The sequence below is a fragment of the Aspergillus lucknowensis genome, assembly GCF_044049455.1.
Source record: "Aspergillus lucknowensis strain CBS 449.75 chromosome Unknown BJX67scaffold_24, whole genome shotgun sequence".
In the NCBI taxonomy this organism is placed as follows: domain Eukaryota; kingdom Fungi; phylum Ascomycota; class Eurotiomycetes; order Eurotiales; family Aspergillaceae; genus Aspergillus; species Aspergillus lucknowensis.
In genome coordinates, this window is record NW_027263568.1 from 243,516 (window position 1) to 256,996 (window position 13,481).

General features: G+C 52.4%; 5 protein-coding genes across 5 annotated transcripts; 2 read left to right on the forward strand and 3 right to left on the reverse strand.

The window, feature by feature from the left end:
• Positions 1–64: 64 nt before the first annotated feature.
• Positions 65–2,148, reverse strand: BJX67DRAFT_132375 (putative cell surface receptor/MFS transporter (FLVCR)). Its single transcript, XM_071024552.1, has 4 exons — positions 1,768–2,148; positions 1,590–1,702; positions 1,173–1,521; positions 65–1,109 (listed from the first exon to the last, which is right to left on the reverse strand). The coding sequence occupies exons 1-4, from the start codon at positions 1,918–1,920 to the stop codon at positions 270–272; spliced, it is 1,455 nt and encodes a 484-aa protein (XP_070885558.1). The 5' UTR covers positions 1,921–2,148; the 3' UTR covers positions 65–269.
• An 814-nt stretch (positions 2,149–2,962) lies between these two features.
• BJX67DRAFT_355216 (involucrin repeat protein) lies at positions 2,963–5,622 on the forward strand. The gene is made up of 2 exons (XM_071029288.1): positions 2,963–4,960; positions 5,201–5,622. Exons 1-2 carry the CDS (start codon positions 3,098–3,100, stop codon positions 5,303–5,305), a joined length of 1,968 nt encoding a protein of 655 aa, XP_070885559.1. The 5' UTR covers positions 2,963–3,097; the 3' UTR covers positions 5,306–5,622.
• Positions 5,623–5,813: 191 nt separating this feature from the next.
• Positions 5,814–7,271, reverse strand: BJX67DRAFT_355219 (aldo/keto reductase). Its single transcript, XM_071029289.1, has 3 exons — positions 7,172–7,271; positions 6,563–7,091; positions 5,814–6,491 (listed from the first exon to the last, which is right to left on the reverse strand). The coding sequence occupies exons 1-3, from the start codon at positions 7,201–7,203 to the stop codon at positions 5,985–5,987; spliced, it is 1,068 nt and encodes a 355-aa protein (XP_070885560.1). The 5' UTR covers positions 7,204–7,271; the 3' UTR covers positions 5,814–5,984.
• Positions 7,272–7,407: 136 nt separating this feature from the next.
• Positions 7,408–9,610, reverse strand: BJX67DRAFT_132514 (uncharacterized protein). Its single transcript, XM_071024556.1, has one exon. It carries the CDS (start codon positions 9,496–9,498, stop codon positions 7,756–7,758), a length of 1,743 nt encoding a protein of 580 aa, XP_070885561.1. The 5' UTR covers positions 9,499–9,610; the 3' UTR covers positions 7,408–7,755.
• Positions 9,611–11,271: 1,661 nt separating this feature from the next.
• Positions 11,272–13,128, forward strand: BJX67DRAFT_132505 (DUF409 domain protein). The gene is made up of 3 exons (XM_071024555.1): positions 11,272–11,888; positions 11,940–12,558; positions 12,606–13,128. The coding sequence occupies exons 1-3, from the start codon at positions 11,540–11,542 to the stop codon at positions 13,036–13,038; spliced, it is 1,401 nt and encodes a 466-aa protein (XP_070885562.1). The 5' UTR covers positions 11,272–11,539; the 3' UTR covers positions 13,039–13,128.
• Positions 13,129–13,481: the final 353 nt, after the last annotated feature.

Consider the following 13,481-nt stretch of genomic DNA (forward strand, 5'->3'; position numbering starts at 1 on the left):
CAGGGTGGGTGCAACCCACCCGATTCATTATCTGGAGGGGACTCGCAAGTATCGCAGTGGTTCAAGTAGCTTTCTGGACTGAGCGGGTTTGTAGCATAATTAGAGGCACGGTGAACGAATGGGAATGGGTATTATGGAATTAGATTTGGATATATAAACAACAAGGCGAGGATTAAGTAAGTCTCCTCCCAAAGCAGGCAGGAGAACATATCCATTGTACCTCCATTCTGACATACCGTAAGACTCAAAAAAAACTCAGAATGGTCTCCTCAAGGGAGTTTGAATCGGAACCCAAATCTCGACGTCCTCGACTCAGGAACTGCGGTGTCGGCGGCAGTAACGTTGTCGACAAAACCTTCCTGCACCCCATCTAGGTTCAAACCACGGTCGAGATCTAGACGCCTCCTCCTGACGTCGCGACCGAATAGCCCGATGCAAAGCGGGAACAGCGCAGCCACACAGGCAACCACAGCGGAGAAGATAAGGGCGTTGCGCATATTCAGGGGCGGATCAGCGTGGGAGTCGGCCTTGAGTGCGTCCTGGACGAGGATAAAGACGGCGCCGAGCAGTTGTCCTGTTGTCCAGCAGATGGTGCTCCCGATCTCCGGGGAGAATGGGTAGGTGATTTCTACGAGGAATTCAAGCACGACGGGGAGTAGACCGAAGGAAGACGCGCCGAGAATGGCCATGATGACATAGCACGGGGCAATACCTGCGGGACTTGGGGGAGCGAATATCAGGGCGATGTAGGAGATTGCGACGAGGGGTACGAGGGTGCGGATGGTGCCAAGGTAGTGCTTGTATCGGTCTGTGAGCGGGGAGATGATAGCGGAGGATATGAGGCCGACGACGATGAGGATCCCGCCCGCGATGCCGGCGTCGGTTTCGGAGAAGTCGTAGGGTGAGAGGATTTGGTTGAGAAGGGAGGAGACGCTGTTGAAGAAGCCGACGTAGACGCCAAAGGGGAGGAGGACGAGCCAGAATTCAAGCGTTCTGAGCAACTGCGAGAGTGCCGGGACCAGGGGAGTTTTAGTAGTAGCTGATGATGCGCTGGGTGGTGTTGGGGGGTTTGCGGGAATGAAGAACGATGGGAGGGATGCGACTGTTGCCTGTATATGATTGAATTACTGCACTTATTCTTTACATTTCGAGTATTCATTTGACATGCTTACCATGACCGCGAGGTATAGGACCATATCTGGCACCTCGTGAGGCTTAGTTGCCCAAAATGAGTTGATCAATTGCCCTAGCGCAGCGCCTAGGGGATTCGCCAAAGTAGCCACGGCTGTTGCGCTGGTTCGTCCGCGATCTGTGAACCAGAGGTCGCTATATCTGGTTGGAGCGCTCAGACAGAACGGCTGTGCCAGGCCGATCAGGATTTGGCCGAACATGGTGACGCCAAAGATTCCCCCATTCGCTCTCGTTCCTGCATAACGGATCCAATTGCCCACTAGGAGAAGTGACGAGGTGGCGATGATAGCTGGCTTCGGGCCTCCCTTGTTGAGAGTGAGAATAACGACTCTAGGCCGAAAATAAACGATTAGGGCCCCAATCTTGCCAACGACAGAGGCCGGTGGGGAATAACTTACGGACTTGCGACACAGAATGCGAACAGATAGCCTGTACTCAGCCAATTGATTGCGCTCTCGGAGACCTCAAAATACTCTGCAGCTGTTGTTGAGACGGCGGAGAACGTCAACCACTAGAGAAGTCAGAATTAGGGGCTCGTCCTGTATGCGACTTCGCAGAGACCTGGCTGCAACATACGTCCCAGCTAACCACGACATTCAAGAGCACGAGCTGCGCTAAACCCCCAAATCGCCGCTTATAGACCTTATAGGCTCGGCCCGATGGAGGGAGTTCGGCTGAGACGGTGCCATCGTGCGCAAGAGAGGGGAGTTCTGAGCGCTTGGAGCTCATGGTGAGAGTGCTAAACCATGGGGAAGAGGCATGAGGGGACTGGACGTTAATTTAAGCCATCATTGCAAGAAGAGCGCTCCGTCTCCAGTCAGGCGAGACCCTGGCAGTGTCAAGTTTCACTAACTGGAGTAGTGGCCGAATGAGAGTGAGTGTTGAGAGGGGAAATCAATTCCAGGCTTGAGGGGGACCGAGGCTGGCCGCCTTCCATCAACAATCAGATGTTCGTCAATAATAATAATGCCCCATTCTCCGCACCATAATATCCGACCCTCGATATTAAAATTATCCAAGCTCAGACTCCGATGTGTGGAGAAAGAAAAGCCATTTTCGACGCTTCTGGAGTTCAGCCAGGCTCGGGGTAGAACGTTCCGTAGCAGAGGCCGTCATTGACACGGTCCAGGAGCCCCCAGGGTTTCTCAAATACTGCTTGTCAAGATAACCGATCGAACGAGAAATATGACTTGCGTTGACGCAAGAAAGAGATCGTCTTTCATTCTGATTGATCTCTTTGTGCCTGGCCTTTCAGCCTCGCCCAGTGAGTGCCCTCTGGACACTGCAGATCCTCTCGTGACTGACGCCAATTTGGTCGCCCAATCTCATCTCGCATCTCTTTCTCTCCTCTGCCTCTCTTCTCAGCTCGACTCCTCTACTCGACTTCCTTCCATTCCTTTCACTCTCTCGCTCATTAGACCACCGGCTTCCCTTCGTTTTTGACCTTTGTTGTCCGATCTCGTTACCCCCCGTCCCCCTGGCGGTAAACCGGAGGCGTCCGAGAATGGATGCTGCCTGATAAATCAAGTGTTTTTTTTTTTTCTCCAAACGCTCCTTTCCATACTGAACGCTACCCTTTAGACTGCCTGTCTTTCTCTAATTACGATGAATGCCCTCGATTTACGGTCTAGCCAGTCGTCCTATGGCGATTCGAGGCATTTCTCAGCTGCCTCGTATGGCGCACCCCAGACCTCATACGGCGGAGGGCCTCCGCCGCCTTCAACCAAGGTTCTCCTGGAGGGCTATCGCGATGCCCTCGGTCCCCATAATGCAGAGAAATCGCTGTACAATTCGGTGTGTAACCCTGTCTTTGTGCTCAGTTGGGAAATAGCTGATTGAGAAATTCCCTCTCCAGACGACACATCCTCGCAATTCAATCCCCCCTGCCGCGAACGATCCTGTAGCCATGTATCTACTTACCGAGACCGCCATGGGCGATAGCATGAATAACGAAATCCTGACTCTGGAGGAGGTTGAGGGATTGAAGAAGGAGCTCCGAATCCTCTCTAGTCGTATGACTACCGCTAAACGAAAATTGGCACTGGAAATGAAACTTCGAGACGCCGCCATGTCGCTAAGCCGATTACACAGTCACAAAAGTCCACGAAATAGCGAAGATTATCACACGTTAGGGCGGGATACGGTGAATCGCAACACGAGTGACGAGGGGCTCGCACTCAGCAATCGGAAGTGCGAGGAATTAGCTATGGAAATCTGGCACCTTGAACGCAAAGTGCAAGAGACACAGAAGAGACTGTTGGAGCACACTGCTGGAGTCTTACAGTTAACGCACAAAGGGTTGAAGAAAAACTTGAAGAATGGTATGCCGCACACACCCGAAAGTCTTTCCAGCAACAACACGGTAGATGAGTTTGATGATCGAAGCTTGTACAAAATGCCGGACCACCTTACGGGACATGGTGGCAAAGGCGCCGTCCCGCATAGTCAAGGCTTGGATCGTGTGAGCGAACAGCAATTGATTGAGATGGAGGCGCAGTTGGTCAGCATCATGGAAAACCCTGGATTACCTCGCGCCCAGTCACTTCCTCCCATCCCCGATCCTTCGAGCAGCGATGTTGCGGAACATCTTACATATCTTAGTGTTGGCATTAATGGTCTCGAGGACCGAATTGAAAAATTGCTCGAGCAAAAGAGCATTCTTACCACACAGATCCAACAGCAACGCGAGCTCAATTCCAAGTCTGATGCCGAACGAGATGCCCATATCGCTGATTTGATCGAGCAGCTAGCTCACGTCCGCAAGGAACTCGAATTTTCCGAGCGTCAAGGTCAACAATCACGAGAGGATTTAGACCGCACGATGTATGAGCTAGAAAACGCGCAACGACAGTTGTCTGAAGCTCAGGAGATCCAAAACAGGAGAGACCTTGTTGACTCCGACAAAGAAACTCGTGGTGGTGCGGATGCCGAAATTACGCGCCTCCAGGGTGAAGTTGCACGCTTACAGACAGTTGTACGCCAGCTTGAAGATGCCACGGAGTCAAGGGAGAGTGCTGAGCAGCAAGTTTCGCAACTGGAGGAAACTATCCACCAGATCCGCAACGATGCTGACATTCGCGTAAAGGAAGCAAATGATATGCGGACGCAAGCTGACGCTGAAATTACGCGGCTGGAAGAGTCCATGAATCAGCTTCGCGCTGAACTAGAGTCTCAACTCAGAGACGCAACCGAAGCGCGTACCTTAGCGGAGCAAAATTCGGCCCGCTTACAGACCGAATTACGTGAAATGGAGAGCGACGTCGTAGGGATGCGTACAGAGCTTACTATGGTCAAAGCAGAGCTTGACGGTGCTTACGGCACACGTGCGCAGAGGGCAGCTGAAGCCGCCGCCAATCCTGCCCTTTATCAAGAACTTGACGACTTGAAGAATCGGAACTTCGAGCTGACCGAGGAGCTTGCGAACCTGAAAGCTGGGAAACCCGGAAGTGGAGATGTCCACAACCGGGTCGAAACGCTCGAGAAAGAGCTACGTGAGACCGTTGATGATTATGAGGCAATGACCAAGGCGAGCATCGAGTTCGAAAAGGAACGCGAAAGATTTGAGGGTATCATCGACGGGCTTCGTGATCGATGCGAGCAGCTTGAAACGCAAATCAATGAGGAGCGGATTAGCTGGATGGGCAGTAACAACAGCGCCTCATCAATGGGCCGAGACGCGCCCTATGAGACCACGTCGACAATGGTGTTGAAGAATGAGTTCAAGAAAATGATGCGGGATACTCGTACTGAGAATATGAAGATCCTTAGGGTAAGCCAACCTTGCCCACCCTTTTGTGGACACGAAACTCGGAATTTCCAAGATCATGCCGCGCCGTCAATATCAATAGCTCTACCGTATCACTACGGCTGGAAGGTTAGATAAGACCCTTTGGTCAGGTGTTCTAGAGTGGTAACGCTATTGATCAACCTTGAATCTGTGGAATAGCCCGAGTTTCGTGTCCGGAATACACAACCCGAGTCTCTTGGACAAAGCTAACGCTGAGAACAGGCTGAGCAAGAGGAACGCAGAAAGTTGGAGGCCATCATCCGGAATCTGAAAAAAGAGCAATCGAACCTGAGCGTCAAATCGAGTCTCGGTCAAACGGCGTCATAATAACAAAATTTTCTTTCCCCCTTTATTCTCTTTCTCCCTTACGACTTCTTTGGTGCCACTTGGCTCCGTGTCAAGTGTGGATATACCATTCCTCGTATATATTACTGTCTTTTCTTAATTGGTTCCTCTAGTGGCAGATTTCTCATCTCGGTATCCTTTTCCGGGCAAGCACATATCTTTGAACATGTACAATACTACTATATCTACCCATTATGACGGACAAGCAAGCCTGCTGTTCTCTCGGCGCAAGGTTCTCCCGTCATGTCCCATCATAACTGGGCTCTCTCTCAATCTACATATGAAATATGGCTTCAGGAACATTCTTATGGTTGTATCTCGCTCGGTCAGAGCGCGGAAGGATTATACTCCCCCTCTACCAAATCATTGGCCACTGGCTAGCCAGCACCTCGGAAAGTACTGCCATCCAGGGGAGACCAGCGGTGTTGCTTACAGGAGCAACCTACAGAGGAAAGCATCACTCTTGGAAAGGAGCTCCAGATACCCTGAAGCCAGCTATCCAACACCCAACACCCAAGGGAACAGTCTTGGTGAACACACTATCTGGATTGTTCTCTATTTTCCTCGGATGGATTTCCGCCGAAAAAGGACAATAAAAAGAGCTAGAGGTATATATATCCGTCACCGCCGTACGTACGGGATGGTATTCTTCAATTCATGTCTACTTCTCCAGAGGCGAGAGCATCTTCGGCACATACGGTTCCTCCAAATACTTAATCTCCTCTTCACTGAGCTTCACCCTGATACTCGCAACCGCCTCGTCGATCCGGTCCTTACTACTCAGCCCTAAGATGGGGTTCTCGTTCGGATGGCTCAACGACCATGCAATCGCCACTTGCGCCATGCTCACCCCTTTCTTCTTGGAAATTTCCTCGACGCGATTCACAATTTCCCTGTCAGCCTCTGTCTCCCTGCTTCGCAGGAGGAGGTTCAAGGCCCCGTCTGTTGATTCACGGAGGGTAGGAGCCGATCTCCAGGGCCTGGCCAGGAGGCCGCGCGCCAGCGGGGACCAAGGGATCAGCCCTATCCCCGCGTCGAGACAATAAGGGATCATCTCGCGCTCTTCCTCGCGGGAGATCAGGTTGTGGTAGTTCTGCATGGAGATAAACTTGTGCCACCCTTTACGTTCGGCAAGGTTATTCAAGGATTGGAACTCCCAGGCGGCCATCTACCCCAATTTTGTTGTCTGTCAGCCTTGATGGACATCTTTTTGCCATACGAACTCCCGGAAGAACATACCGTGCTTGCCCCAATATACCTGACCTTCCCACTCTCCACAACATCGTTCAACGCCCTCATGATCTCCTCCCTCGGCGTCTCCCGATCAAGCCGATGAATCTGAAGCACATCAATATAAGTTCCGAGCCTCTTAATGCTCGCATCCACCGCATCAAAGATATGCTTCCTGCTCAAGCCAACCCGATTGACCAACCCCCCCTCGTTCCTCGCGCAAGCCGCAATCGGCGGCATCTGTTTCTCCCCGTCCTTACCCTGATCGGCAACCCCGTAAAAGCACTTCGTCATGATCACGACGCGGTGCCGCGGGATACGATCGTGGTACTTGGCCAGCGCCTTCCCGATGATCTCCTCCGAGCGTCCGTGCGAGTAGATATCCGCCGTATCCCACGTGTTTATGCCGCGGCTGAACGCGTACTCGAGAAGGGGGAGGGCCTGTTCCTCGTCGAGCACCCAGTCTTGCCATTTGCTGCTGCCGTAGGACATTGTGCCGAGGATTACTTTGGAGATTTTGAGGCCGGATTGGCCGAGGCTGTGGGACGTTCGCTCTGCTGGTTAGAGGAGTGAGGATTGTGGGGGGGTTGGGGGGTTGGGGTGGGAGATGCAGCGCACGAGACATATTCCATTTGGTTTTCGGTGGCCATTCTGGATGTGGATTTGGAGGTAATTGCTTGGTATGGGAGATTTGGAGCCTGTTGGTTGGGTTTGTGACTGAGGGCAGGGAACAAGATGCGGGGAAGTGAGAGCCGATGAGTTACCGATCGTCGGTGGTTCGGGCCGGAGGCTCGGCAGCAGGGATGCCTTCATCCAAACCCAACCACCATCGAACTTAGCCGGGATTGAGAGGCCGTGAAGTCGAGAGTATTTACATTGCTATCATAAAATGCAGAGCTACACTCGCTCGTACATACATGTGGCTAGCAGCCTGGATGCAATCGCAAGGAAAATGATTTAGTTAAGGGGGAAGCGCCTGCTCGAACAGCCTGAGCACGTTGGATGGCCAAAAACGCTGGAATATGCAGAAGGAAAAGGAGAGCATTCACTTGTGCTGGTTTGGCTGGCATGGCACCATACTGGAGGGATACGAGCGCCTGGCTCGCCCACCTGCAGGTATACTCCACACTATGCGAGCTTCTCCCGTCTCTTCAGGAGGAGTTGCGAATAAATTTCGAGCAAGGTAAAACAAAGTTGAGAGATTAGTTATGGTGATGTCCACCTTTCCGAATAAGAAAGTCGAAAAGATTACTAAACCGGTGTCGGCGCTTCCCCTTTGTTGGGCATGGCGATTCCGCTTGACCGTCAAGCTGTGATTTCCCTTCTTGTTTGGAACGATGTGTTGTCTTGGAGTGCGAGGGAGTCGAATCGAGTTTTGTATCTTCCCTTTCTTCTTTCTCTAGCTCTGACCGGGATCTGCAACCGGGAATTTGTCGAGCGGATTTGGGATCGGTCGACCCGTCGTAAGACTGACGTGGGCTACAGAGTGCGTTATGCCGGGTGCCCGCTGAATTACGTCGGTTGGATCTTTTGATAAAGGCGGCGCCGGTGGAGTTAGAGCGCTTGGATACGCTACCGTACGGCGTCGACCGATCTGATACTGGGATTTGGTGAGAGGGCGTGGGGGTCCAGGTGACTACCCGGCGAGTTGGGTCGGCAGATGCCTGCCTATCTTGATTACTGTCTCTCCCTATGACAATCCGGTCATCCTCACCCCCGGGGGCTGCCGTTAGAGCATTCTTCGACAAACTCGCTGCCCGAGGAGTCTTAGAATTCACCGCGGCGTCATTATAGCGAAAATTGTGAGACCATCCTTCACGAAATGCAACCCAGACTCCAGTGACAATGATGAGCATGCGGAGTTTCTCGTCGGTCTCGATCACCTGCTGGTCCAGCGGAACATCTACCTCGGAGTTATCACTGATGACCGACATGGCTGAAGTGGGTGAGGAAGGCGCTGTGGAAGGCATTGAGTATCGGTCGTAAACTTCAAGATGGTTACGAGCCATGGATGCGATTACCGGATGACGGCGTGTAGTGGGATCAATGACACTGAAAGTGAAGCGTCGGGTGTCCTCCGGTAGAATCGAACCCGGGGGACCGGATACGCGACGTTTCTTTGGCCCTCGCCGAACCCATCGTAGAACCATGACTCCCGAGTCCGTGTTGGCTGTGAATTCGTAAGATCCGTTAGAGAGAGGTGTTGCTTGCCATACTGGCCCGCATTCGAGACAGATTTCAGCCTTCCCCTTGGACAAGGCGTCCTCCTTGAGCGGCTGGCAAATCGTTCCAACGACCTCACGGCGCTCTCCATTCTCCTCATCTGGGCCGGGGTTCTTGTCTGCTGCGTCCCTGTTAGCTCGTTCGTATAGATCGCTGGTTGTGACTATTAAGTCATTAGGGCCCAATCCTCGCTTGCTGCGTAGCTTTGCTGGAACTTTTCGGGCTAATCGCGGCATGAATAAGGTCGACGGCAGCACATCGAAGACCGGCACAGGACGCGAGGTAGATGAGACTCGCTGCAGCTGTAGAAGAAGCTTCGGCCTGAGCTTCAATCGCTTATGGCGCGCATTAGTCGCAGGATGAGCCAACTGATACGTAGTCTTCGGTCGTAAAGGTTGTTTGGTAGATTTCGGAGGGGTAAATTGGGACCGGACTGGCAAAGGTCCGGCGGTTGGATAACGATCTTCGTCGCTTGAATATACCGGATCGACAGCGGGAATTGGCATTGAACGTCGTTGCTCATGGTGGAGGTTTTCTGGCCCTGTGGCTTTTCCTTTGACGGAACGACTGCCTAAACTCCATGAAGGGAGAGTGCTAAATGAGAAGGGTCGGGGAGAGGAGTGTCGAGAAGGCATAGAGAGCTGTGTTTCCGGCTGCGAGTTCGTGAGCTCGCTGTTATGGGCGGCAGCGGCATCAGCTGTCATGCCGAGGTTGAAGAGCATTCTTCTCAGCAGTCAGCCAATGGTAGGGGAGTAAGAAGAGCATCGACAGCGAGCAAGGGGCGAAGAAACAACAGGAGGTCAATTGAGTTTGAGAAGGTGTGGTTCAGATGCGTCTCTGAACTATAAGCGAAGGTATTATTGGAGTGGTCGGAGACGAGGGAAAAGGGAAGGGAGCGGATGTCGAAGGCTGACAAAAGAGACCAGTCTCGGATGGCTTATGAATAATGCGACCAAAGGAAAACAAGGCTGACAGGAGAAGAACATGGAAAGAAGAGAATACGAGAAGGGCACAAGATCGTGAGGCCAGCAACAGCAGGCAAGAGAGCCTTCAGCTGTGTCACGTCAGACTCTTGCAGCTCCGGAGAACAACGCACGCGCGAGGGTGGAAATAAGAAGATTGGTTGTCGAAAATCGAACGGAAATCAGAAAAAGCAGGAAGGGAGAGGAAAGAGTGGAAGGAAGCAAGACGGGCAGCTGTGGTCTTAATATCTAAGAATGGAGCGAAAGTGTCATGGATGACATGGATCTGGAAAGGAAAAGAACGGAAGGATAGGGCAGCATGATGTCCACAATTTCGAATCCAGACTCTGGATCTCTCCTGTCAGACCCAGAGGGGCAGTCCAAACTCGTCCTTTCCACTACAGCCGGACCGGAGATTTCAGGAACGGAAAGTCAGCTGGAGTAGAGGGGAGGAAAGAAATAATGCTCGTTCGAAGCGTCATCCAAAAAACAGTTCAGTTCTTTTTGATGCGATCTGAAGACCAGCGCGGGCGAGCAAATCATCGTCAGTCTGACAGCCCCAGAGAACACACATGCCACTGATTTAGCTGCCGATCCTTCGACAGTTCGCCAACCTTTGCTCGTGATTCGGGCCTATTTCTGAGCCGGCGCCACGGCATCCCTCCTGGTTGTGCTCCTTCTACCAATGATCCTCAGAGCCGGGGTGCAGGCAGTTTCAAAGGTCTGCCTCGCACCCAGTGGCTGCGGCGGCTGACTGCGCCAAAGTCGAAGAGCCAAGGCCTGAAGACTGAAGGCCTGAAGAACCGACATTCTGGATAGAGAAGATGTGCGCTCCTTCGCCAGCGCGCGAGTCCTTCCTCTGAGCAATCTTGAGTCTCGACACGAAGCCAAAGCGGGCAACAATCCCCGCGGACAAACTCTGGACGCGAGAATCGGATCGGAGAGCCGGAAGCCCCGACGATCCGATGCACTTCATAACTCAAATTCCCCCCGAGCTGATGTCCGGCCCGGCGCCAACCTCGCGTTTTGCTCGTTCAGCATGCGACTGTGTTTCCTCTTTGGGCCTCATCCCGATCTTGGCAGGCTCCTTTCAAATGTGTCTCGTGAGCGCTTCCCGCAATTCAGTGGCAACGCTTCCAAGCCCAAGCATGCGCGATGAGAGACTGCGACTCCTTGGCCATGCAAGATCCCTGCCCAAGCGTGAACAAAGGCCAAGCTGTTCAGAAGATAAGGTTGAGCACGATCAGCCGTCGGCTGGAGTTTGAGTTCAAGTTGTTGCCTCGTCGATAAAAGGACTGTCGAGAAGGACCTGGCGGAACCCTGGTCTCATTTTGTGGCTCTCCGGAGTTCCCGCTGTGAATCGAGGTAGAATGACGGCTCAAGTGGCCTCGGTCCAAAACCGTGGTTTGGTTGAAGAGCAGAAGGAGATTTGGTCATCCTTGGTTCCATCTCCGTTAGGCTGAGGAGTCTGCCGTCCCAGAGTCCCAGGGTTCATCGACACATCAAATGGTCTGGAGCTCGCTGCATAGCCCGGGTAACAGGACACCTTTCTCCATATCCATGACTCTTTCGAAATATCTACGATCGAACTCCGAGGGCGACAACTCCTTGAGCCCTGCTGGAGACTCGTCGGCCTCGCCAAGTTGGGGAGGTGGGGCTCGTACATTGTTATGCACAAACTTAAGTAAGCGGATTTGGTTATGCTTCACTTCCGAGGATCCCGGTCGATCACCTTGGCCTTTCCTTTCCCTCACCACTTGCGCTGGGAATTTCGACAATCCGTCATCGCCAACTCGGACCCATGACTTCCGAAGGAGACACGACGGGCGGGTTTTCGGGGCTCCTGGATCCTCGTCGGCCATTGAGAAGCTTATCAATTGGCTTTTGGCTCTGGAAGGCTCTCCTCTTTGTGACCATCATCAGCTGCCCTGGGCTTGGATACGACACTTCCTCAAGCCTACTCCAAGGCGACCGCTCGGTTGATGTCATATCATCCGCGGAGACAAAACATGTGTTCCTATCCGTCCCGCTAAAATTTGTCCGCTGGGACTCGATATACTTTATCCACATAGCGAAGAACGGCTACCTCTTCGAACAAGAATGGGCGTTTAGCTCTGCGTACGGTAGCCTGGTCAAGCTTCTATCCACTTGTATATCTGCCGTGAGCATCCTTCAAACATCGGAGCTGATAATCCTCACAGCGATATTCCGATCAGACGACTCGATCGAAGTACCTCAACTCGCAGTGGCCGCGGTTGCGTTGTCACATGTGGCTCACTTCCTTTCCGTCTTAGCACTATACCGACTTTCTGTCAACGTCTTCGGCCACGATTCTGAGAGGAAACGACTCGTTTGCTTTTTCTCCGCAGTGTTGCATATTGTCTGCCCCGCGGGGGCATTTCTCTCTGCACCATACGGAGAGTCTCTTTTCTCCTTTCTCAACATCACCGGATTCTATGTCTATTCTTCGTCCCGCCTTGACCTCAGCTCAGGGAAGCACTGGTTGAGCCATGGAAAATTACTCTTGTCAGGTTGCCTTTTCGCGGTAGCTACTACCATTCGTAGTAATGGTATTCTCAGCGGAGTTCTCCTGGCCTATGATGCCCTTTGGCAGTCCTTCGATGTCATCTCCCAGCGCTCATTCCGAGCAGCTGGTATTCGTCTCTGCTTTACTATCTTCAGCGGCTGTGTCATAGCTTCCGGTCTCTTAATTCCCCAATATCTTGCGTATGCCACATATTGTTTGACTGGGGGCATCTCCCGCCCCTGGTGCCACTCCGTTCCTCCCAGCATATACGGCTGGGTTCAGAGTCATTATTGGTGCGTGTTCCGTTGAGCTTACTTGGCAGCGTATTAACATCTGATAGGGGCGTAGGTTTTCTCTGGTACTGGACCGTGTCGAATATTCCCCTCTTCCTACTTGCCTCACCCATGCTGTTGATTCTCTTTCTATCTTGCTTCTGGGGCTTGGGCGCGGATTTTCCTTCCGCTTCCCCCGCGACGCGGCCCAAAACCGGTTCTATGCCGTCACGGAGCGCAGCTTCTTCATTGCTGACGCAACTCGCCATTGCTCAACTCATCCTCACGGCTACGGCTCTTACTACTTATCACGTCCAGATAATTAACAGAATTTCTTCAGGATACCCGTTGTGGTATTGGTATGTTGTATGGCATGCGTTGAAGCCTTCCGACGGCACCCATGGTAAGAACAGGTTCAAGTTTCTAGTGGTTGCTCAGGCCATGGTGATCTACGCACTTGTGCAAGCTGTGCTCTACGGTTCTTTCCTTCCTCCAGCTTAAGCCTTCGTGAGCAGTGTATCATGTGTTGGGAGCGGCCATAAGAACAGTCAATTATCAATCTTGATAATACGTCAATCCGTGTGCACTCGGTATCACTCTTCGTGATGGCGTCCCATCCAGAGCCGCAGGTAGTTGCCGGATCCCCCATTCCGAATGGTTTAGGCTGCACCACAAACCTCGATGCACGGCCGTAGGAGAGTTCCACAGCTCAAATCTGGAAGGGTAGTGAGGACTGCACGTTCTACCAGCGCTCAGTTTACTTTTTCTGCCGAGCTGTTCCCGAAGTCATCCTTCTCTTTCGTTCTTACATCTCCATATTGTTCATACGACTCCCTTGCCTACTTGGGCACCGTATCATCCTGGTTTCGAATGAGGCGACAATCTGATGAGATGGCAAAGGCAAATGACCGCCTTTATGAGATACCCACAATCAATTGTCGATG